At 39.2% G+C, this 24847-nt stretch overlaps 1 protein-coding gene across 22 annotated transcripts; it reads right to left on the reverse strand.

Moving 5' to 3' along the window:
• Window positions 1–685: 685 nt before the first annotated feature.
• Window positions 686–23974, reverse strand: ZNF484 (zinc finger protein 484). Of its 22 annotated transcripts, none has more exons than XM_085018295.1 (7): window positions 23882–23926; window positions 23136–23203; window positions 22045–22089; window positions 13271–13326; window positions 8968–9094; window positions 8588–8683; window positions 686–4412 (listed from the first exon to the last, which is right to left on the reverse strand). In XM_085018295.1, exons 2-7 carry the CDS (start codon window positions 23152–23154, stop codon window positions 2101–2103), a joined length of 2655 nt encoding a protein of 884 aa, XP_084874421.1. In that variant the 5' UTR covers window positions 23155–23203; window positions 23882–23926; the 3' UTR covers window positions 686–2100. The 22 variants fall into 22 exon arrangements, with proteins under 22 accessions (XP_084874421.1, XP_084874420.1, XP_084874427.1 ...); XM_085018294.1 differs by having other exon boundaries at window positions 23719–23926; XM_085018301.1 differs by lacking the exons at window positions 13271–13326; window positions 23136–23203 and adding an exon at window positions 13110–13219.
• Window positions 23975–24847: the final 873 nt, after the last annotated feature.

Raw genomic sequence — 24847 nt, forward strand, 5'->3', positions numbered from 1 at the left:
TAAATATGTGGAATAATATAAATGAATATTGATCCTGAAACAGTTATAACGGAGCATGTCAACTATGCACAGAATTAAAAATACATGACATCAATACCATATAAGTCAAGAAGGATATACACAAAGTTAATGTTCTAACTCTTCACCTTACCCAGAAAGTAGTGTAAGTACTAGTTTACATTAACTTTTAATAAGTAAAGTATGCACATTATATTAATATACCTTACAAAGTAAATTTTGAACCAAAAACAACACTAGAGAAAAAAAAAATGGAATTCCCATCATGGCGCAGTGGTTAAAGAATCCGACTAGGAACCATGAGGTTATAGGTTCGATCCCTGCCCTTGCTCAGTGGGTTGATGATACGGCGTTGCCATGAGCTGTGGTGTAGGTTGCAGACGCAGCTCAGATCCTGCATTGCTGTGGCTCTGGCGTAGGCCGGCGGCTACAGCTCCGATTCAACCCCTGGCCTGGGAACCTCCATATGCCACGGGAGCAGCCCAAGAAATAGCAAAAAGACAAAAAAAAAAAAAAAAACTAGAGATAAAAGGGGACATTTCAAAACGACTGTTTCAATTAACCAGAAAGAATGTAACAATTCTAAATTTGAATGTATGTAAAAACAAAGACAAACTATATAAAACAAAAATTGGTAGCTCTAAAAGAGATAAATTCACAATTATTCTGAAAGATTGGAACACATTTATTTCAGTATCTGATAGAATAAAAGACAAAAAAAAATAGTCTAAGAGTAAGAGGATTTGAAAACACAATTAAAATTTGTAGAGATTGAGAGACTCTTCCAAGTGTGCAACTATATTTTCTAAAACAAGCTCAAATGCAAGACAACTGCCTCATAGTAACCTTGCATGTAATAAATATGTAGAGAATGTATTAACAAAATTGGAAGGAAAGAATTCTAGTTTTTAAAACCCATTTTCTCAGAGTTCCTGTTGTGGCACAGTGGAAATGAAACTAACTAGTAACCCTGAGGTTGCGGATTTGATCCATGGCCTTGCACAGGGGATTAAAGATCCAGCATTGCATTGAGCTGTGCTATAAGTCACAGATGCATTGCTGTGGCAGTGGCATAGCCTGGCAGCTGTAGCTCCAATTCAACCCCTAGCCTGGGAACCTCCATATGCTGCAAGTGTGGCCCTAAAAAGCAAAAAAAAAAAAAAAAAAATTCTTCCACTTGTCTCTTTTTCAAACAGAAATCAGTAAAAAGCAGAGGTTTCTGTGGAAAAGGCTGAGAATCCAGAGTACTAAGTCTGTAACTCGTGGCTAAGTTCCATGATCTCAGGACCAATTCTAGTATGACAAGTAGTCTATAGGGCTGCTGCTTACATCATTGATCACTTTTAGGATACAGGCTAGGATCGCCTTATACCTTTTGGGCATGAGTTACCTGCTGCCACAGCAGGGAATTAGTAAACAAGGGAACATACTGGTTACCTAAAGATGCCTGTGACTATTCAGGCAAGTCTATGGTTGTGATTTGCCAATCTCAAAGTCAAGCTGTAAATTTAAAATTTATTAATCCAAGTTTCTACCCACTAATAGATATTATAAACAGTAAATAATAGTGACTTCTCAAAGAAAAGGAAAAAAGAAGCATTCTTCTTTGTGTCTTTTATATCAATTTTCACAAAAATGTCTATTTTCTCTTCACTATAGACCTGAAGTGCCTACACAACTGCCTTGATTTCAGTGTCCCTCAGGTGCTTGGACAATGAAAAATTTTCTTAGAACTCTCTTCATTAAGAAATTCCTTTGGTCAATATAGAATATTTTTGCTACTCAGGGCATGGAAAATTCAACAGCCCTGCATTTATAAAGCTGGCTCTCCAAAATGTGAAACAAAAAAGATTGCCAAATCATCTCCTTGCAAATGTACTATTATTTGCAGGGGCTGGAAAATCCCAGTATCGGTCAAGTAACTAAGCATGGCCATTATTCACTGTTTAAACACTTTCTCCAAGTGTCTCCCCATATGTGTAAAACTGGAATCAACTATGCAATCCAGATAGTCATACTTCTTACTACATAGAGAAAAGCTGACTTTGGTTACCTCTTGCTTCTTAGTTAAGCTATAGCTTCTCACAACTTTGTATCCCCATGCCATGATTGTGGTATTGGACAGTCTACTTCCCCAGTATTTGATTTCTGATGTATACTGAGTTGTGGCTTCCAGTTGAAGGCTTTCCTGAAGTCACTGCATTTATACGGTTTCTGCTTAGTATGAATTTTCTGGTGTTTAATAAGATTTGATCTGATGGTGAAGGCCTTTCCACATTCAGTACACATATATGGTTTCTCTCCTGTGTGAATTCGATGATGTTCATGGAGTTGTGACTTCTTAATAAAGGCCTTCCCACAGTCACCACATTCATAGGGTTTCTCTCCAGTATGAATTCTCTGATGTCGATTTAAGTGTGACTTCTGGATGAAGGACTTCCCACATTCAGTGCAAATATAAGGTTTCTCACCTGTATGAATTCTCTGATGCATAATTAGTGTTGATTTTCTTGCAAAGGCTTTCCCACATTCACTGCACTCATAATGTCTTTCTCCAGTGTGAGACTGCTGATGTATATGGAGGCCTGACTTTCGAGTGAAGGCTTTTCCACAGTCACTACATTTATAGGGTTTCTCACCAGTATGAATTTTCTGGTGTGTAAAAAGATTTGATCTGTCAGTGAAAGCCTTTCCACATTCAGCACATCTGTAGGGCTTCTCTCCTGTGTGAATTTGCTGATGTACATGAAGTTGTGACTTCTTAGTAAAAGATTTCCCACAATCACTGCATTCATAAGGCTTCTCTCCAGTGTGAATTCTCTCATGTGTAATAAAATGTGACTTGTGGAAGAAGGCCTTCCCACATTCAGTACAAACATAGGGTTTTTCTCCTCTATGAATTCTCTGGTGCATACTCAGTGTTGACTTCTGAATAAATGCTTTCCCACATTCGCTGCATTCATAATGTCTCTCTCCAGTATGACATTTCTGATGTATCCTGAGCCGTGACTTCCAGGTGAATGATTTTCCACAGTCATTGCATTTATAGGGTTTCTCTCCAGTATGAATTTTTTGGTGTTTAATGAGATTTGACCTGTCAGTAAAGGCCTTCCCACATTCAGTACATATATAGGGTCTCTCACCAGTATGAATTTTCTCATGTATAATCAGATTTGTCTTATGGGCAAAGACTTTCCCACATTCAGTACATATAAAGGGATTCTCTCCTGTGTGAATTCGTCGATGCACATGGAGTTGTGATTTCTTTATAAAGGACTTCCCACAGTCACTGCATGCATAAGGTTTCTCTCCAGTATGAATTCTCTCATGTGTAATAAAATGTGACTTCCGGATGAAGGCTTTCCCACATTCGGTACATACATAGGGTTTTTCTCCTGTGTGAATTTTCTGATGCATACTTAGTGTTGATTTCCTTGTGAAAGCTTTTCCACATTCAGTACATTCAAAGTGTTTCTCTCCAATATGAACTTTTTTATGTACACTGAGGTTTGAATTCTGAGAGACATTTGTCTCACATTCATTGTAATCATACGGTTTTTTCCCTCCAATATGAATTCTCTGGTGTCTGAACAGATCTGACTTCTGGAGAAAGGCTTTCTCATGTGCACTACATTTATAGCCAGTCCCCTCAGTGTGAGTTTTCTCATGATTTGAGTTGAGGGAAAAGTCTTTCCCATATTCAGTACATACAGAGTTTTTCTCTTCTCTATAAACTTTTGGAGGTACAGCAAGTTGGAGCTTCTCAGTAAAGACTGTCTCACATTTGCTCCACTCATGTTTCTCTTCAGTATAAATCCTTTGATGTGCAAAAAGGTGTGACTTATGGGTAAAAAGTTTTCCACAATCAGAAAATAAACAGAGGTTCCCCCCAGTATGAATTTTTTGATGCTGACTAAGAGCTTGCTTGTGACTCAGAAGTTTCTTACGTCGATTATATTCAGAAGCATGAGTTTCTGTGTGAGACTTCACATGAGTGAAAATATTATCATATCCAATAACCTTATCAAAATTTTCTGTTGCATTATTTCTATTATAATTACATAAACTTAGAATAGGCTTCAAACTCTTTTGAAGTGAGTCATAGAGTCTTTTTCTTGAAGAAACAAGGTATGTGTTTACATGAAATATTTTTCCAATGTCCTTATTATATTCATAGTCTTTCTCATTAGCTAGTGTATTCTCATTGATGAAGGTGACATGATTTAAATGTCTGTTCAGGTTTTCCTCACATCTCCCTGTCTGTTTATCATCTTGCCACAATTCTCCTAAAATAGAATATGGGTCATCTCTTGTGAAGAGATTAATTCTCTCAAACCGGATTAAATCTTCTTCAGACTTTCCCTGTTGTAATGTTTCAAAACCAATAACTTGATCTAAAAAAGAAAAAAGAAAACACACAAAGAATAGTTAATATAAAATAGAAGGGATAATATGCAGAGTGGATTCAGGGTAAACACAGAGAAATGAGAGAGGTTCTATATAAATAATAAATATAGATAAATACATAAAATACAAATAAATAAGTGTGTAGTAATCTATATGAAATAATATGCAATAATAAAATAAGCACTTATATTAATTTACTGTACAATAAACAATAGCATTTAGATGTGTTGGGCATTGTTCTAAGTTCTATATTAATTCATTTAAACATGATCACAACACTTTGCCATTGGTATTATTACTATTCCTATTTTACAGATGAGGAAACTGAGCCACAAAAGGGTTAAGTAATTTGCCCAAGTCAAATCTTTAGTTAATGGGGAGGATGAGATTCAAACTGAAGTATACCAGCTCTACACATGTAGCTGGTGTCAGACCTACATAAGGTGTTAGAAGAAGAGTGACAAACTATGTGGCTAAAAAGAAGTATTCTGAGTCTAGATTCTCTCTTTTTTTTTTTTTTTGCCTTTTCTAGGGCCGCTCCCTCAGGATATGGAGGTTCCCAGGCTAGGGGTCTAATCGGAGCTGTACTGCTGGCCTACGCCAGAGCCACAGCAATGTGGGATCCGAGCAATGTCTGTGACCTACACCACAGCTCATGGCAATGCCAGATCCTTAACCCACCGAGCAAGGGCAGGAATCAAACCTGCAACCTCATGGTCCTAGTCAGATTCATTAACCACTGAGCCATGATGGGAACTCTTGAGTTGAGATTCTTATTATCTTTCATCTATAAATCCTCACTGATCTCCCTGCTTTCTCTTTTCCCTACTAACCATTATGTCCCAACTACCAGTTTATTTATGAAACTAGCCTCAGTCATCCTGAATTAGCTTTACCATTACAAACAGTAAATATATGACTATGATTCAATTCTTTATGGCTGGTTTGAAGTACAGATACATGCATCTAATAGGAAGCATATAACAGCAGAAAGAGCCAATAATCTGAAGCAGAGACTGAAAGTTGTCCATCAAAATCTATCCTCTTCCTTCAGCAACATTAGCTTGTAGCCAAACATGTGGCTGCCTCAAAACAACAGGTCTGTGCAGCCTCATTTTTCATTAGTAACTCAGTTACCACCAATCAAGTGGGAGTAAAAATTATACCTGCTGCAATAAGGCCAGTGTCTTAAGGAGGTGGGTCTGGCTCCCACAACTCTCTTTTCTTGCCACTGGCTATATTACAGACTTGCATTGATCAGGTCTACAAAGCTGGCAATGCCCTAGACAGAAGTCAGAAAACTATGGCACTCAGGCTAAATCCAGGCCTCTACTCAAAAACTAAAAATGGATTTTACAGCTTTGAAAAAAAAAAAAAGAATACTTAATGGCACATGAAAATGATACGAAATTCAAATTTCAGTGTCCATAAAGTTTTTATTGGAAAACAGCCACATCCATTTATTGATGAATCAGAGCTGCTTTGGGGCTTCAATAACAAAACTGAGTAGTGGAGTTCCCGTCGTGGTGCTGTGGTTAATGAATCCAACTAGGAACCATGAGGTTGCGGGTTCGATCCCTGGCCTTGCTCAGTGGGTTAAGGATCTGGCGTTGCCATGCTCTGTGGTGTAGGTCGCAGACGCAGCTCAGATCCCCCATTGCTGTAGTGTAGGCCAGCGGCTACAGCTCCGATTAGACCCCTAGCCTGGGAACCTCCATATGCCACAGGAAGTGGCCCCAGAAAAGGCAAAAAGACAAAAAAAAAAAAAAAAAAAAAAAGTAGTTATAACAGCAACCACATGGCCCGCAAAGCCTAAAATATTTACTTCTGGGCCTTTAAAGAAAATATTTGCTGACCCCTACTTAAGGGGATGATGGTGCAATGACGTTCTAGAAATTTTGTCCCTATAAGGTCACTAGAAGCAGAGTTGTCTGGAGACCTGGATCACCCACCTTGGAACTGTCATGTGATGGGTCTATATATGCGTTATCTAAGTCACTGATTCTTGGGGTCTCTCAGTGACAGGAGCTTGGATTTACTCTAACATACCATTCTTGCCCAGGGTAAGAACCACTAATATTCCAATTTCTGGAATAGTGTATAAGACATAGTAGATTCTCAGCAAATATTTGTGTAAAAATTACATTATACTATTATCTTATTCTACTAGAGTTCTTGAATATAGACATAGTCTAATCTTATATCCATTTTGTTCCATTTATAGGGCCTTATAATGTCCCAAAACACATTTCTTAATTGTTATATTACATTTTTACTCACACATATAAATGGCTTTCACTAATGCTGAGGACATCTCATACTGGGTTCCTAAAGATGGATTATCATCTTTTGCAACGTTTCCTTTCTTTAGGTTACAAACTCATTGCTATGCCTGACATCATTTACATTACTACCAACTACTTTCAATGTAAAAAATTGGCTCCTGTGGGAAAAGTTTAATTATTCACAATTCCTTTGTCACATACTAAATTACTCATTCAATAAAATAAGAGTCATAATTCAGGCTGGTAAAATGGATGTATGCCAGCTATCTTTCCACCAGTCACTAAGGTCTATTTGTTACTGAATCAAAACATATATTCTTTTCCTTTTCCTCACCAAGTGTCCTTTTTTCTGATCTCCTGTAAATATTCAAAATTAATTTTCTTCATGGATCATTTAGTATTCTATGCTCTGAAAAGGGATCTCAGAGTTCATACTGTGGCAAAATGGGATTGACAGCATCGCTGCACTGCTGGGATGCTGGTCTGATCCCCGGCCTGGCACAGTAGGTTAAAGGATCCTGTGTTGCCTTAGTCTGTGGCATAGGCTGCAGCTGCAGCTCAGATCTGATCCCTTGGCCAAGGAACTTCTTATGCCATAGGGCAGCCAAAAAAGAAAACAAAAACAAAAATAAATCTCAAATCTCAGCACGACTCTAGGAAGGCTCTCTTTTCTTTTAACTTAAAAAAAAAAAAAAAAAGATATTCTGAGCCTGTCATATTCAAACTTAATTGGCACAGAGGTACATAATAATAAATGCTTAAGATTCAAAGGCTGAATTTTAAAGATTTCTTGCAGTTATCTTCCTTTTCCAATTATAATTATTGGCCCTTTGAATTACTCCTAGCAGAAAAATTTAAAAATCCCTCTGCAAGAGAGCAAAATAAACTCCTTTGCCTTTCATATAAATTAAAGAATTTAATTTTATTAAATATTCTGTAGAGAAACATTTTTAAAAACAGAGGTAAAAGACTCAGTTATCACATGAATTAATGTTTTCTGTGAGTGTCTATGGGTTGGAGGATTAGAAAAAGGGAAAAAGCAATGTATGCTGCATTAGTTAGGTCCAATTCAAGGAGTAAATGAAACCTGAGAACAAAGAAAAGTATGTAGACTATCTGAATAGACAGATCAGAAATTAAAGGGGCAGATCCAGGGGATCATTAAATAAAATGTTAAAATGAAGTAAACATGATTATGGAAACTAAACAAAGATAAATGTGACTTGCAAATATGAGACCTATTCTTTCTTTTGCTTATAAAACCAGTGAGAGAAGAATTTGTCATGGAGTTCCCCTATTGGCTCAGCAGGTTAAGAACCCAACTAGTACCAATGAGGATGTGAATTTGATCCCTGGCCTCATTCAGTGGATTAAAGGATCCGGCATGCTGTGAGCTGTGGCGTGGGTCACCGTTGCAGCTTGGATCTAGTATTGGTATAGCTGTGGCTGGCAGCTGCAGCTCCAATTCAATCTCTAGCCTGGGAACTTCCACATCCCACAGGTACTGCCCTAAAAAGAAAAAGGAAAAAAAAGAAAAAAAAAAAAAAGACCTTGATTTGAGGTAAAAAGAATAAAAATGCTAGAAAAAGGGAGAAAAAGAAAAAAAAAAAAAAAAAAAAAGCCTAGATCCAATGTACCAGTAATTGTGGCCCATTCCTCCCAAGAAGTCAAGCAAAGACAACACTGATATTGAAAGGGTCCTCAAAAGGGATGGCATTTAGATGTCCAGGGGGCCAATATTGACACTACCCATGCAGTTCCAGAAGCTCAGAATGTTACAGAAACATCATATTAACAGAACTTCAAAGTAGCCAGCTGCTACCAGTATAACTGTAATTCAATTGTACTATCTCCTATGCTTTTGGTTCCCTACTCACCTACACAGCTCAGGCTTGAGACTTCACCACCCAACATACATGGCTCTTCTCCCCACTCCAAGTTGAAAATGACTTCTGGTTTGGGAACCTGACATCCTAATAATAGGAAATGATAGAAGACTTGATTTCAGAGGTCATACAATGAAGCATTCCACTTGATATTCAGAAAAGTTCAAGGGAAACAGAGGTATATTCATAACATCCAAAAGAGATTGTTAAGAACACAGAACAAAATAAGGAAAAAACTATTGCACACTTCAGATATCCTGCAGTCCTTAGAAGTCCCATATACCTCAGAAATCCCGCAGATTTCAGAAATTCCACTGAGAAAGAAAATACACTCAATTAGGTATAGCTTTACTCAGCAGAGCTGTGCTTACCCACTGAGATCAAGTTGAAATAGTTTTCCAGCATTACATTCCTGTATAGGCTTTTCTGAACACGGTCAAGCTGTTGCCACTCCTCCCTGCTGAAGTCTACAATTACATCCTTGAAAGACACTGATCCCTGGAAAAACACATGTCTATTCAATGTAAAGGATCAGGATTGAAGGACAGGAACAAATTATTTAGGGACTTACTTTTTAATCATTTTTAACATGATATAACATATGATTCCCACGAAATACCTAAATTTTACATTATTATGTTCAAGAAAAAAAAGAAATACTAGGAGTTCCCGTCGTGGCGCAGTGGTTAACAAATCCGACTAGGAACTATGAGGTTGCGGGTTCGGTCCCTGCCCTTGCTCAGTGGGTTAACGATCCGGCGTTGCCGTGAGCTATGGTGTAGGTTGCAGACGCGGCTCGGATCCCGCGTTGCTGTGGCTCTGGCGTAGGCCAGTGGCTACAGCTCCGATTAGACCCCTAGCCCGGGAACCTCCACATGCCGCGAGAGCGGCCCAAAGAAATAGCATAAAAAGACAAAAGAAAAAAAAAAAAAAGAAATACTAAAAATATCATGCCAATGTTTTTCTGTGGTTCTGATAATATTCTGTGGTGGTTTTTTGTTTGTTTTGCTTTTGTTTTTGTCTTTTTTAGGGCCGCGCCCGCGGCATATGGAGGTTCCCAAGCTAGGGGTCCAGTCGTAGCTGTAGCTGCTGGCCCACGTCACAGCCACAGCAATGCAGGATCTAAACAGCATCTATGACCACAGCTCACGGCAACAGCAAACCCTTAATCCACTGGAGCAAGGCCAGGGAGCGAACCTGCATCCTTACGGATACTAGTCAGATTTCTTTCCACTGAGCCACAACGGGAACTCCCTATTTTGTTTTTATCTGTGTACTGGTTTCAAAAGAATAAGCTGTGGAAATTCATCAAGTTGCATACATTTGATTTGCTCATTCTCTTCTATATATGCCATATTTCATTAATACTTTACTTAGAAAATATCTTATGCTTTTTATTCTGTACTCTATTTACTAAGTCAACTCTTTCATTAAAGAAGATAAATTTAAAAAAAGGCTTTTCTTCAAAAAACTGTGTGGTACTGACATAAGGTCAATGAAATGTAATCCAATATCTAGAAATAAACTCATATTTATGATAAACTGATAATTGAACACAGGTGTCAAAACAATTTAGGGGAAATACATCTTCTCAACAAATGGTGCCAGAACAAACAGATATCCACACGCAAAAAATGAAGCTGGACTCCTGCCTCATGCCATATTAAAAAAAAAAAAAAGTAACTCAAAAATGGATCAAAAGGCCTGAGTCTTTTTATATTCAGCCAAAACTTACATTTTAGCTAAAAAGGCTAAATTCTTTGTGACATTGGGTTTGGCAATGATTTCTTAGATACAAAATCAAAATCACAAGCAACTAAAGAGAAAAATAGGTAAATTAAGAAATTTTTGCTTAAAAGACTACCATTAAGGAATTGAAAAGACAAGAAGTTCCTGTTGTGGCTCATTGGAGAGGAATCTGACAAGTGTCCATGAGGATGCAGGTTCGCTCCCTGGCCTCACTCAGTGGGTTAAGGATCCAGCATTGACGTAAGCTGTGGCATAGATGACAGACATGGCTTGGATCCCACATTGCTGTGGCTGTGGTGTAGGCCAGTGGCTACAGCTCCAATTTGACCCCTAACCTGGGAACTTCCATATGCTGCTAGTGTGACCCTAAAAAGACAACAACAAAAAAAAGGAAGTGAAAAGACAATCCAAAAACTGGGAGAAAATATTTGCAATTATATATCTGATAAGAGACTTGGCTCTAGAATATCAAAAGAATTATTTAAAAAAAAATTATGGAGGGAGTTCCCCTTGTGGCTCAGTGGATAAAGAACCTGACTAGTATCCCTGAGGATACCAAGATCCATGGCCTCACTCAGTGGGTTAAGGATCCAGTGTTGCCAGAAGCTGTGGGACAGGTAGCAGATGTGGCTTGGATCCGGTGTTGCTGTGGCTGTGGTGTAGGCCAGCAGCTGTAGCTCTGATTTGACCCCTAGCCTAGGAACTTTCATATGCTGTGGGTGTAGCCTTAAAAAAAGAAAACAAACAAAAAAACAAAGAACAAAACAAAAGTTTAAAAGCAAATAACAAAGAGATAAATATAATTAAAAAAAAATAAAACAAGACTTTATGATTAATAAAGAACTCCTCTTTTAAAAAGTCAATGAACTGACTTGACTCCTGGAAAGATGGGGTAGATGCACTTGTCCCTATTCATCCACTAAGTACATCTAGAAACCATAAACATTATCCTTAAAAGAAGCATAAGACTCTCGGGAGTTCCCCTCATGGCTCAGTGGTAATGAACATGACTAGTATCCATGAGGATGTGGGTTCAATCCCTGGCCTCATTCAGTTGGTTAAGGATCCTGCCATGAGCTGTGGTATAGGTCGCAGACATGGCTCAGATCCCAAGTTGCTGTGGCTATAGTGTAAGACAGCAACTGTAGCTCCAATTTGATCCCTAGCCTGGGCACTTCCATATGCTATGGGTGCGGCCCTAAAAAAAAAAGAGAAAAGAAACATAAGACTCTGAAAGGTTAAAGAAAAAAAGGTGGAGTTCCCGTCGTGACTCAGTGGTTAATGAATCTGACTAGGAACCATAAGGTTGTGGGTTCGATCCCTGGCCTTGCTCGTGGGTTAAGCATCCGGCGTTGCCATGAGCTATGGTGTAGGTTGCAGACAAGGCTCAGATCCCACATTGCTGTGGCTCTGGCTTAGGCCAGCAGTACAGCTCCAATTAGACCCCTAGCCTGGGAATCTCCATATGCCCTGGAAGCGGCCCTAGAAAAGACAAAAAAAAAAAAAAAAAAAAAAAAAAGGCAAACTGTCTAGGGACCTCAGGAACCAAGGAACTACACAGCAAAAGTAGGGCTTATATAGCCCTGACCAGGTACTAGGAAAGCCTACAAACCAGAAACAACAAGGGCGCACAAAGAAAAGGCTGCTCTCTCTAGCTAAAAGTCCAGGAAAGGGGCAACCTTGAAAGAAAACTTTAGACAAAACATGCTTCTGGCAAACATAACCAACAAACAAAAACTTTGGGCCCGATCCCATGCCCATCATCAAAGACCCAGTGGGTTTGGATTTCCACTTTGGTCTGGCTGAACAGAGGTGCCCCTTCAAATTCCAATGGAGTGGTGTGGAAAAAGAAAAAAAAAGCCAAGTGAAGAGCTGACAAATGAAAGAAATGAAAGAAAAAAATAAATCAACATCCCTTACAAATATGATAAAAAATCCTTAACAAAAAATCCTTAGCAAATACAAATATATAAAAAGAAGTCCTGATCAAGTGGTATTTATTCAAAGATTGTAAGGCTGGCTCAGTATCTGAAAATTCAATCAAAGTAATCTACCACAGCAATAGGCTAAAGAGGTAAAATCACTTGACCGCGAAAACTGATAGAGAAAAAGCATCCGACAAAATTCAACATCCATTCATATCAACTCAAAACTCTGCTTCACAAGGTGGTCCTCCCACCAGTAGCACTAACAAACTGGGAATCCCAGTACCATTAAATCAGAGTCTGAGGTCATGTGCAAGTATAAGAAGCACTGCTTCATCAGTCAATAATTGAAAACCTGTTAATGCACTCTCAAGAAGGTTGTTAAAGACACTGCCCTGTCTCCATTCATCTGAAGATTTATTCAAAAATTCTCAAACATCAAGAACCAGGAAGTCTTGGAGTTCCCATTGTGGCTCAGTGGGTTAAGAATCTGACATAGTGTCTGTGAGGATGCAGGTTCGATACCTGGCCTCATTCAGTGGGTTAAGGATACGGCATTGCCATGAGTTGTGGTGTAGGTCACAGATGCAGCTCGGATCCGGCATGGCTGTGGCAGGCAGCTGCAGCTCGGATTTGACCCCAAGCCTGGGAACTTCCATATACTGCAGGTGCGGCTCTAAAAAAACAGGAAATCTTTACTATAAATGAATGAAATAAATTACTTTTCAACAATATAAACCATGTATTTCATTTCCATTATTGCTATGTCTTTCAGGAAGATCAAAGACAATTTTACAGTTGAAAGTTCATAACTATGAAAGCATTCAACTCACATTTACCTATAATCAAGCTTGACCTGGAGTTCAGAGTCTCTGCTTTCTCTGACCTTAGTTTTTATTTATACTTGTCCATCTTATTATATGGGTTAATAGATGTTTCCTAAAATCCACTAGAAAATAAAGAAAGCAACAAATAAACACAGGGACAAATAAGAACTCACCAAGGACCTGGTCATTTCTGGCTCTTCTGGGAAAGGGACAGAGATCTGAGGAAACACTGACAGAGGGACAGATGAGAGAAGGGAGCATGACAATGTTACATATTGATACATAATCATTCAGTGTCTATACACCAGATTCAAAACTTATTTCTAGAACTACATCATAAGAAAATCATCCTGTGTTGCACAAAGATTTTACTACAGCATGGCTAAAACAAACAAACAAACAAAAAGGCTAGAAACATCTTGATGTTCAAGAATTTGGAGCAGTTTAAATACTTTACAGAACATCCATAGGATATAACATTATATAAAATTAAGCTACTGTGGAAAAAGTGTTAAAATACTATGTAAAAGTAAAAAGATGTACCCAACAATATACAGTATGTGTGTCCATACACACAAACACATATATGTGCATACACAAATGCAATCATGCCCATAGAGAAAATTATCTGGAAGGAAATACACTAACATGTTAATAGATATAATATTTGGGTGATGGAAAAATTATAGGTAATTTGAATGTCTATATTCTTATTTGCTGGTAAAAAAAAAAGTAATTATTTTTAAAGAATATAGGTGTTCCCTGGTGACCTAGTGGGTTAAGGATGCGGCATTGTCACTGCTGTGGCGAGAGTCACTGCTGTGGCATGGGTTTGATCCCTGGCCCAGGAACTTCCGCATACCATGGGCATGACCAAAAAAATTTTTTTTAATTAAAAATATAATGATTTTACTCTGAGCTTCTGTGATCAGCCCATCACAAGCAGTGAAAACATCCATAAGCAAGATCAAAAGGGGAAACTTCTAGCCTTTTCATTGTTCTTGCTTACAGTTCTTAAAAGGGAACTGTCACTGGAAACTTGGTCTTAGCTACACTGTAGAAGTGGATTTGGTTCTAGTTAACATACCTTAAGACCTGAGCTAAGTCATTTACTGACTGAAGCCAATTTTTTAACTGGGTTTTCTAACATAAAGAAGAGTTGAATAATTAGTACAAGAAACACATATATACCTACTATCTAGTTGCAACAATTACTATTTTGTAATATTTGCTTATTAATCTTTCTATATACACATATTATTACATGTAAATTCATTCATATATATGATATATATCCTTTTTTTGCTGAATCATTTTAAAGTTGCAGGTGTCATGACACTTCATGCCTAAATACATCAAGTAAACCTCCTAAAAGATCATTATCATGCCTGAGAAAATTATTTGCAATTCTTTATTTTAATATTCGGTTCGCATTCAAAATTCCCAGTTACCCTAAAAACACCTTTTCTTGCTGTTTCGTTGGAAACAGGTTCCAATCAAGGCTCACACATTGGGCACTGTGTCCCTTTTAACCCTAGACCTGTCCTCCCCAATATTTTTTTATGATGGACTTTTTTTTTTAATGGCCACACCTGCTGCATATGGAAGTTCAGGGCCAGGGATTGAATCTGAGCTGCAACTGTGACCTACACCACAGGATGTAGTGCATCCTTTAACCCACTGCACCAGGCTGGAGACTGAACCTGCACCTCCACAGTGACCCAAGCCACTGCAGTCACATTCTTAATCCACTGCACCACATTGGGAACTCCATGATGGATTTTTAAAATTTATTTTTGCTTCTAACTTCTATATTAGAAGTATTCCTATTAAATTCAGTTTTCTAATATAAACAACATTTTGGTTACTTATTTGTGAATTTGTGTGTGCGTGGTATAACTTACATAAACTACATGAATATTAGGTATACAGCATTTTTCCTTATTTTTTACACCTGTGCCTTTGCCATCCAGATCAAGAGAAAGAATATTTCTAGCACCTTTGCAAAGTATAGCAGAATCAAACCATTATTTGTTTGTTTTTAAAAAGCAAGAGAGTCAAGCATTTCTACTGCCTTTCCTATACAGCTGGACCTTAGGGTAACCAAAGAGTTCATAAAGGAATTTCTTCCTCTTTTTATAATTATTCCAGCTACAAGTTGCCAACTAAAATCTGGAACTTGCCAACTGCTTCTACGAAGATCAAGCCACAAGCCACTGCAGCTGCTGACCTTTAATACATCCTGAAAAGAGTTCAGGATGAAGATCAGGAATGAGGCACTAGGAAAAACTGGCAGAACAGGCCAGATAGTTAGATGTTTTCAGATTTTATGAGCCCAAATTCTCGCATCTCCTCATCTTTAGAAAAGCACTAAAATCTTTAACAGAGACATTGTGACTAGCAGTACACCTTTGCCAAAATATGCGCTCGACTACACATACCCCCTTCACTAAAATCATTACTTCCTTCCTTAACTCTTCAGAGGAGTTCCTCAGAGCTGAGATGCTGTCTCCCAGGCTATAGCCTTCATTTTGCCCCAAATAAAACTCAACTCACAACTCTTACATTATTTTTTTAAGTCGACAAAGTGAGGAATGGTAGAAATGGAAATGTTCATTTGCACCCCAATGAAATACGGATCTAAGAAGCCATCATCAATGGCTGCTCACATACAAAAATAGACAACCAAACATTATGTGCCCCCTGATCAAGTACACATTATCACCTGGGAAGTAGTTCTGCTCCCCTCAAAACAGAAAAACAATCTGAATCTGATCAAGCCTCTAAATCCTAACAATCTAATCCACATAAAATGATCATAAAGTTATATTTTTAGAAGTATTATAATTTTCAAGGTGTGATAAAAGCACTGTGGCTTCTTCTATTAAAATAATCTCATAAATTGAAATATGTATGGGTAAAATGACACGATCTTTGAGATTTTCTTCAAAATGATCCAGCAGAAGAGAAACATGTTTGAGGAAGGGATAGCTGACAAACAACTGAGTATGAATTGATAATTGTGGAAATCTATGTGTAAATGGAGGTTCTTTTTTTTTCTTTTTTGGCCACACCTGCAGCATGCAGAAGTTCCCAGGCCGGGGCTTGAGCTCATGCAACAGCAGTGACCCAAGCGGCTGTAGTGACAATGCCAGATCTTTAACCCACTGAGCCATTAAAAGAACTCCTAGATGGAGGCTCTTTATACTCCTTTCTCTACATTTGTATTTTCACAGGAAAAAAATTCAAAAAGTCACTTTTAGATAATGCTGACCAAAAAAATGTACAACCTAAAATGTGAGAATTATGTTTTACTTGGAAGATTTGCTGAGGACTTAAGCTCTGAGAGCCTGCTCCAAAGAAGCAAGGAAGGAGTCAGGCTACATAGGGGTTTTTGCACTAAAAAGCCCAGGACCATCCAAAGATTACTTTTCTTTCCTTTTCTTTTTTTAACAACCACTCCTGTGGCATATGGAAGTTCCCAGGCTAGAGATCAAACTGAAGCTGAAGCTGCAGGCCTATACCACAGCCACAGCCACAGCCAGATCCAAGCTGCATCTGTAACCTACACTGCAGCTTATGGCAACATCGAATCCTTAACCCACTAAGCAAGGCCAGTAATTGGACCCAAATCTTCACAGACACTATATCTGTGAGCCACAATGGGAATTCCAAGATTACTATCAATTAAGTATAATTCAAACATCTTAAGTTAATGAATTTAGTACTTTTCTATGTACAGGAAGATGCAAGAGTCAAATATATGCACCTTAACTATCTAAGGCCAGTATCCTGGTTTTTTCTATCCTGAATCCCCTCAGGAGCAGTGGCTATCTTGTTGGCTTGCAACATCCTTTGTTTACTGATAGGGCAGGTGACAAGTTTCTTCATCTACAATATTCAGAGAACTCTTAACTATAGATTGAGTATCAGACGATATTAGGGAACTACTGTAACTGTTGTTACATGGGTAATGGCCTGGTGGGTATATGGGGGAAAAAAGTCCACATCGGTTGGACTTGTGGGTAAAATGACATGGTATCCAAGATTTGTTTTAAAGTATTCTAGCTAAGAAGTTCTCACTGTGGCACAGTGGGTTACGAATCCAACTGCAGTGGCTCAGATCTCTGCAGAGGCTTGGGTTTGATCCTGGGCCCAGTGCAGTGGGTTAAAGGATCTGGCATGGTTGTAGCTGTGGCATGGGTTGCAACTGCAGCTCAAATTCTTCCTTATGCCACAGGTACAGCCATTAAAAAAAAAAAAATTCTAGTGAGTTCCCATTGTGGCACAGTGGAAATGAATCAGACCAATATCCATAAGGATGCGAGTTTGATCCCTGGCCTCCCTCAGTGGGTCAAGGATCCAGCATTGCCATGAGCTGTAGTGTATGTAGGTCACAGACCATGGCTCGGATCCCACTTTGCTGTGGTTGTGGTGTAGGCCAGCCGCTGTAGCTCCAATTGGTCCCTGGCCTGGGAACTTCCATATGCCGAACCTGTGGCCCTAAAAAGTAAAAACAACAACAAAACCTAGCTAAAACAGAGCAGGTGAGAAGAAATAGGTGAAACAACACTGGCAAATATATAATTATTGAGACTGCGTGATGAGGGATTTGGGGGTTCATTATAATATTTTCTCAGATGTTGTGTATGTTTGAAATTTTCTATTAAAAAATTTAAAAAGTAAATGTCTCTCATTACAGGGAACAGCCTTGGAGTATAAGACACCAGCCATGCTATATTCGCATTGCAAAGGAGCATTGCTTTATTTTAGCAAATTCAGCTCTGAGAAAATCCCTGCCTCCGGGCTTCCCCCTCCTCCCTCACAGGAACTATCACATTCCTACAGAGCTGGGATTTGAACTGGATATGGGGTCTTTGAGAAAAGCTCCCCCTGGCTGGCACATTCACAATGGGCCTCACCTCTGTATTATCTTAGAACTCCAATCTTCCCAGGAGCCCTAAGTTGAGTGAACATTCAAAGACTGCCAGTGATTATCAGGCCAAAGTCAGCTGGAGTCTGAAAAAAAGACCCTGACAGCTCAACTAAGTGGTCTGAACTTAGGGCTCAGTGGACTCACAAAGAGATCCTGGCAGAAAGAATGCCACTCAGTGACAGCCTCTCAGGCATGCTCCCAAGAGTGCATCCAACTGTGGAATAGAATGCCACTGGGGAAATATATGAGGTGTGGAACCAAATCAATGTACGTCTGAACTGCAGGTCTGTCACATTCTAGCTGTGACAATCTGAAGAACTTACTTCAGTCTTTATCTATCTATCTATCTACCTATCTTCCTATCTATTGGCTAAATGGAAGCATGAGGAAATTTCTTGGGCCAGAGATTGAACCAATGCCAAAAGAGCAACCTGAGCTGCTGCAGTGACAATGTTGGGTCGTCAAGCCCCTGTGCCGCAAAAGAAGTCCTCGGTTTCCTCATCTTTATACTTAAAAGAGATAAACAAACCAATCTTATGATGCTTGAAAAGCTCTCAGTCCATGCACGGCACATAAGCACTCATTAAATATTTCCTACTGCTATTATTACAAAAGCAGTAATCCATGTAGAATGCAACTACTATATCAAACATTATCTGACTTCACCAGCCCCTCAAGTCATCACCAACCCTGGCACTTAACTCCTCACTCCCATTCCTCAGTCTGCTTGCTCTGTCAATTGTTGTGCAGTGACTTCACCCCAGGAGCCATTACACCTCAAAATCACTGGCTCCCATGTCCTGCTGCCCACAGGCCCCAATCACTCATTCTTTAGTCCTTGATCAGAGAGTCTCTAACACCTCTACCCCCATGGTCCTGGCTCTGTACCATTCAATCCCATGCTGTGAAAAGGAAAAACTCCTCCCGTATGTTTTTCCTCTCTTCCTAATAATTTTGGCCACCAAGTGTGTGTGTTGGGGAGAAAGGGTCCTCACACCTAGCAATTCTACACCACCATCTAGGCGCCTACAACTTAATTCTGACACCATCTACTTAAGAGTTTGCATCAGATCACACAGGTTAAGAGCTCAGGCCTGAGAGACTGTCCCAACCCCAACTTCAGATGCCAATCACCAAGTTGAGGTTGTTATTTGTGCCTCTGACCAGAGGTACCCAGGACCCCCTCCTGGGAAGGTTCCATTAATTTTCTAGAGCAGCTCACAGAACCCAAAAGATTTTACCTATTAGATGACTGATTATAAAAGAATATAACTCAGAAACAGCCATTTGGAGAGATGGATTTATCAAGCTATGTCAGAAGGGATGCATCACACTCACAGAATCTCCATGTGTTCAATCCACAAATGCTCCAAACTCCATCCTTTTGGGTTTCTATGGAGGCTTCACTATGAACAGATGATGGATTAAATAAGGAGCCATTGGTGACAAATTCAACCTCTAGCCAGGGCATGGGTTTCAAGTTTTAAAATTCTAATAACTTACTTGGTTCTTCTAGCAGCCAACCCCCATTCAATGATTCTTTAGGAGCTTTCCAAACATCACTTCATTAACATAAACTCAGGTGTGGCTGAAAGAAACTTATTATTGGAGTTCCCATCGTGGCTCAGCAGTAATGAACCCGACCAGTAGTATCCATGAGGACTCGGGTTCAATCCCTGGCCTTGCTCAGTGGGTTAATGATCCAATGTTGCCATGAGCTATGGTGTAGGTTGCAGACTTGGCTTGGATTCCGAGTTGCTATAACTATGGTGTAGGCCAGAAGCTGTAGCTCCAATTTGATGCCTAGCCTGGGAACATGCCCTAAAAGGACACCCCAGAAAAAAAGAAAGAAAGAAACTTATTTATAACAATAACAAAAAAAAAAAAAAAAAAAAAAAAAAACCCTACTCACTTCACTGTTATTCCTCTGAAGCTATTTCAGGAGCCAGGAAAAAAGATGCCCCTGTAGCCCTTTTCATTCAGAAAATCACAACAGTGCTAAGAGCTATGTGCAGGTCCTTTTAAAAAAAAAAAAAATAGAGTTCCCGTTGTGGCATAGCAGAAACGAATCTGGCTAGGAACCATGAGGTTGTGGGTTCAATTCCTGGCCTTGCTCAACAGGTTAAGGATCCAGCGTTGCCATAAGCTGTGGTGTAGGTCGAAAATGCTGCTCAGATCCCGCGTTGCTGTGGCTGTGGTGTAGGCTAGCAGCTGTAGCTCCAATTGGGCCCCTAGCCTGGGACCCTCCATATGCCATACCTTTTTCACTGCCGTAGATTTAAAAAAAAAAAAAAAAGCACAACCTAAAAGATGAGAATTACTTTTTATTCAGGGGACTTAGTAAGGACGTAACCCCAGGATACAGCCTCTCAGCTCCAAAGAGGGAAGGGGAAGCCAGGATATATCATAGTTCTTGCCAAAAAGCAAATAAACAAAACAAAAACAAAAACAGGGAGTTGGGATGTCAAAAATTAATTTTAAAAAATTCAGACATCTCCCATTAATGAATTTTGCATTTTTCATTATGTATGAGAAGATGCAATAATCTGAGCTCACTGAAATCATTCTTCTTCTTTTTTTGTTTTTTTAGGGCCGCACCAGCAGCATACAGAGGTTCCCAGGCTAGGGGTCAAATTGGAGCTGTAGCTGCCAGCCTACACTATAGTTCATGGCAACACCAGATCCTTAACCCACTGGGCAAAGCCAAGGATTGAACCTGTGTCTTCACGGATGCTAGTCAGATTCATTTCCACTGGGCCACGATGGGAACTCCTGAAATCATTCTTCTGATATTCACCTTAACTATCTAGAGCTAGTATCTTGGTTTTCTCCATCCTGAACTCCCCTCAGGGTGCACGGTCAGGGGCGACTGCAGTGGTTGATGGTTTGATGGACACAACATCTTTTGTTTACTGAAATGGCAAGTGACATTCTTTGTCTACACTACCCACCATGCATCTCCATCAGTGATCCCAAGACTCCAATTCCAGGCACACCTGCACTTGCAATGGGCCCTGAAAAATCACCTCCCACTATCCATTAACCTCTCCCACAAACTTGCACACAAACACAGACACAGTATGGAACTCAATCAATGAACAAATCTAGGAATATTCTTGAATTTTAAAGATAAATTTTAAAACATAAAGTACATATAAATCTAAAGTACAAGTGGAAAAAAAAAACGATTATTTACAGAGAAAGAATTAAGAAAATCAAGATGCCTCATCTGCAGTCTGATATCCAAAGTAGCAGTAGCATCTGATATCCAAAGTAGCATCTAAAGCAGACCACTTCTCTGTTAGGGTCAGAGAAAGACATTTTGAGAAGTAAAAGCACTTGCAGAATATCTCCTTTTGTCATCTAAGGAAAATACCCATAAAAGTATTCCTAACACATGTAAAATGGATCAGATGAAAAATATCAAACAGAAAAATTACTGTTCAGCAATAATTTTTGAAAGATATAATTATTAAAAGGACAATGATGATGATGTAGGAGGCCATTAAAGGGAAAAGTAATGTTACTACCCTATGACAAAACATTAACTATCTCAGGTAAAGACAGAGTTATCTGGGGTGTTGAATGTAAACAATGAATAGAAATTTCATCAATCCGAAAAAAGCATGAAAAAGAAAAAAGCAGAGAATAATGAATTAAAATAAATTGCAAACATTAAAATAGAAGGTATAAAATTAGGTAAATCATTATTACACTAAACTGGAAAGGTAAAATTATTCTTTTGACAAACAGAAACTAGGTTACAGGTTAGTTTTGAAAATACCAAAATGTATCTATTACAAGTAGTTAACCTAAACAATGAGACAAATACAAATATAAAATAAAGCCCTAGGCAAAGATAAATCACCCAAATGAAATAAAAGCGAAAGCAAGGATAGCATATAAATATCAAAGTGAAAGTCAAGGCTGAAATTACTTTTTGTTGGAAAGAGGGATCCTATAGTAATAGCATCAAATAAATGGGAAAAAGATGATACAAAATGTACTAACCATTAGGTGGATGTATGCCTCTCCCCCAAACACACACAAATAACACTAGCAAAAAAGCAAATAGAAACACAAAGTGAACTATTAGTGAGAGATTACTGTTATCTGTTTCAGAAAATGATGAATCAAGTAGACCAAAAATAGAAAGACTTGAAAAAATACCAACAGGCTCTATTTAATATACATAAAGAGAAGTTTGTACCACACTAACAGAAAATATACTCTTTCTCTTATATCTATGGAACAAAATTCAATGTAACTTCTGTAACTTGTCTCCAAAGAAAATCTTGATAAATTTTGAAAAGTAGACACTTTGCAGGCTACAGTTTATGACAATACAATAAAATTTAAAATAACTAAAATCCTCATAATTTGGGAATAAAGAAACTCGAATAATTAAGGATCAAGGTGGAATATAAAACTGAAATTAAATATTTCAAAGCCAAAGGTGTATTTGAAACTTTATATTTCTAAATGTATCCAGTATAAAACTGGGGAAATAAGGAGAAGAATGACAATTTACATCAAATGAAGAAAAAAGAAAAAGTATCTAAAAAGAAAAAGATAAAATTAATATAAAAATAGTAGAGTATAACCTTAATTGGTATTTCAAAATGGCCAGTAAAATAAACCTTAAGATGCCGTAATAAAAAAGGGAAAGAAAAATACATAAATATTAGTAATGACAAAGTACCTACTAACCTGGATACGGACAGGATCACAAATTAGGTAAACTGATATACATACGTAACCTGATGGCAATATATCTTTTTAATTATTTTTTTATATTTTATTTCAATCTTTTTAGGGCTGCCCCTGTATCATATGGAAGTTCCCAGGCTAGGGGTCGAATCAGAGCTGTAGCAGCAGCCTGCACCACAGCAACGCCAGGTGGAAGCTGCATCTCGGACGTACACCACAGCTCCCCAAAATGCCGGATCATTAACCCACTGAGCAAGTCAAGGATAGAACCTGTGTCCTCGTGGATACTAGTCACATTTGTTTCCGCTGAGCCACAACAGCAACTCCACAATGTATCTTTTAAATCTCTAGAAAAATGTGCCATGAGAATAATAAAGAAAAATTTCACATACTGAGGTATAGGGAGGTCATTCTGGCTTTATTCGTGGTTCAGCCTGAACTCTGTGTGAATCAAAACAGCCTGTAAACACACAGGGCACATCTGCTTTAACCATTAAGGTAAAGAAGCCTATTTCAAAGATAATAATAAATAATTCCCTTCCTATGGCATCCAGTGTTAACACTCCCTTGAAGAGACACCAGGGCGCTGCTGTACAGGTACTAAATCTGTCACATTTGAAATCTTAAAAGAATATACCCCGGCCCGATTGATGTATTTTCTTTGTACTAATAAGGTATAAGGCTAAGCTGAAAACCATGCTTCAGCCCAGCGGTTCCTCCTGATGTCCTTCATTACTCAGGCCCCACGGTTATCTCCCCACGGACCGCACAGAATCCAGGAATCCGCTCACCGATCCAGCCTCAAAAATCCCACAGGAACTCCATCACACTCCGCCAGGGAATCCACCATCACAGACCCCAACGCTCCCACCCCATGCCTCCAAGAATCCACCATTAGAGACCCCGCAGACTCTGTCAATCCTCCAGGAAGCGACTGTCACGACCACATCGACCCCCACTATTCCATCTACTGACCGCCTCCATCACTGATCCGACTGTTCATCACGGACGTCGGAGACGCCTCTTCCTTCACTCAGCAACCGCCCGCACCTTCTACGCTCTCCGCATTCACCAGCCTCTCAGCCACCCTCTTTCAGGATAGTAGTCATTTAATTAGAAGAGCTACAAGGGTACCCACTTCCTCCTTCTGGATCCCTCCCTGTCCTTGCGATATTCTTCAGGCGCCGCCCGGGTGTGCGCATGCTCAGCAGTGGCTTCTTCGAGGAACACTGCCAGTACTCAACATGGCGCCTTGAGAAACACCGCCCCCCTCTAAAGGGGTGAGACTCGATGCCAATATGGCAGCGTCCATGGAGTACCTCAAGCCTGTGGGCAGCCATGGTGAAGTGATGAGGATTTGTGTGGTTCGGAGTTGTCAGGAAGAAAGGTAGAGCAGAGATATGTCTCCTGGAAGTAAGTCGGAAACAACCAGAGTTGGTCACCCAAGCAGCCCCTGGCTTTTCCGGTACTCCTGTAGATTCAAAACACCATCAACCAATGATATTGAATCGGCAAGCATAAAACACTTCACTCTCAAGCAGTAGAATAAAATATTCCGTTTCAGCACCTATGAAGCATTTACCAAGAGATACCATAATCTGACCCATAACGCAAATCTCATAAATCTAATTGCACTGAAAACTTCCTGATTTCTGATGGAAATAATCAGTAAATAATCTATGATAAGAATATACGAGAGGTTTTTTTATGTTTTTATTTTTACTTATTTATTTATTTATTTTGTCTTTTTAGGGCCGAACCTGCACCACATGGAGGTTCCCAGGCTAGGGGGTCCAATCGGTGCCACGGCTGCTGGCCTACCACAGCCACAGCAATGTGGGATCTGAGCCTTATCTGCAAAATACACCACAGCTCTTGGCAATGCCAGATCCTCAACCCACTGAGCAAGGCCAGGGATCAAACCTGCAACCTCATGGTTACTAGTTGGGTTCGTTAACCACTGAGCCACCATGGGAACTCCTATACGAGAGTTTTATTTGAGCCAAACTGAAAATTGCAACCAGGGAGACAGTTTCTCAGATAGCTCTACAGTGGTATCTTATATTTCAGTCCTGTTTTTGGTAGTTTATGTCTCAAGAGGCTT

The sequence above is a fragment of the Sus scrofa genome, chromosome 3, assembly GCF_054392235.1.
Source record: "Sus scrofa isolate SSC_HxYL_T2T_F1_AM1 chromosome 3, Sscrofa_HxYL_maternal_Yorkshire_Landrace_v2.0, whole genome shotgun sequence".
In the NCBI taxonomy this organism is placed as follows: Eukaryota; Metazoa; Chordata; class Mammalia; order Artiodactyla; family Suidae; genus Sus; species Sus scrofa.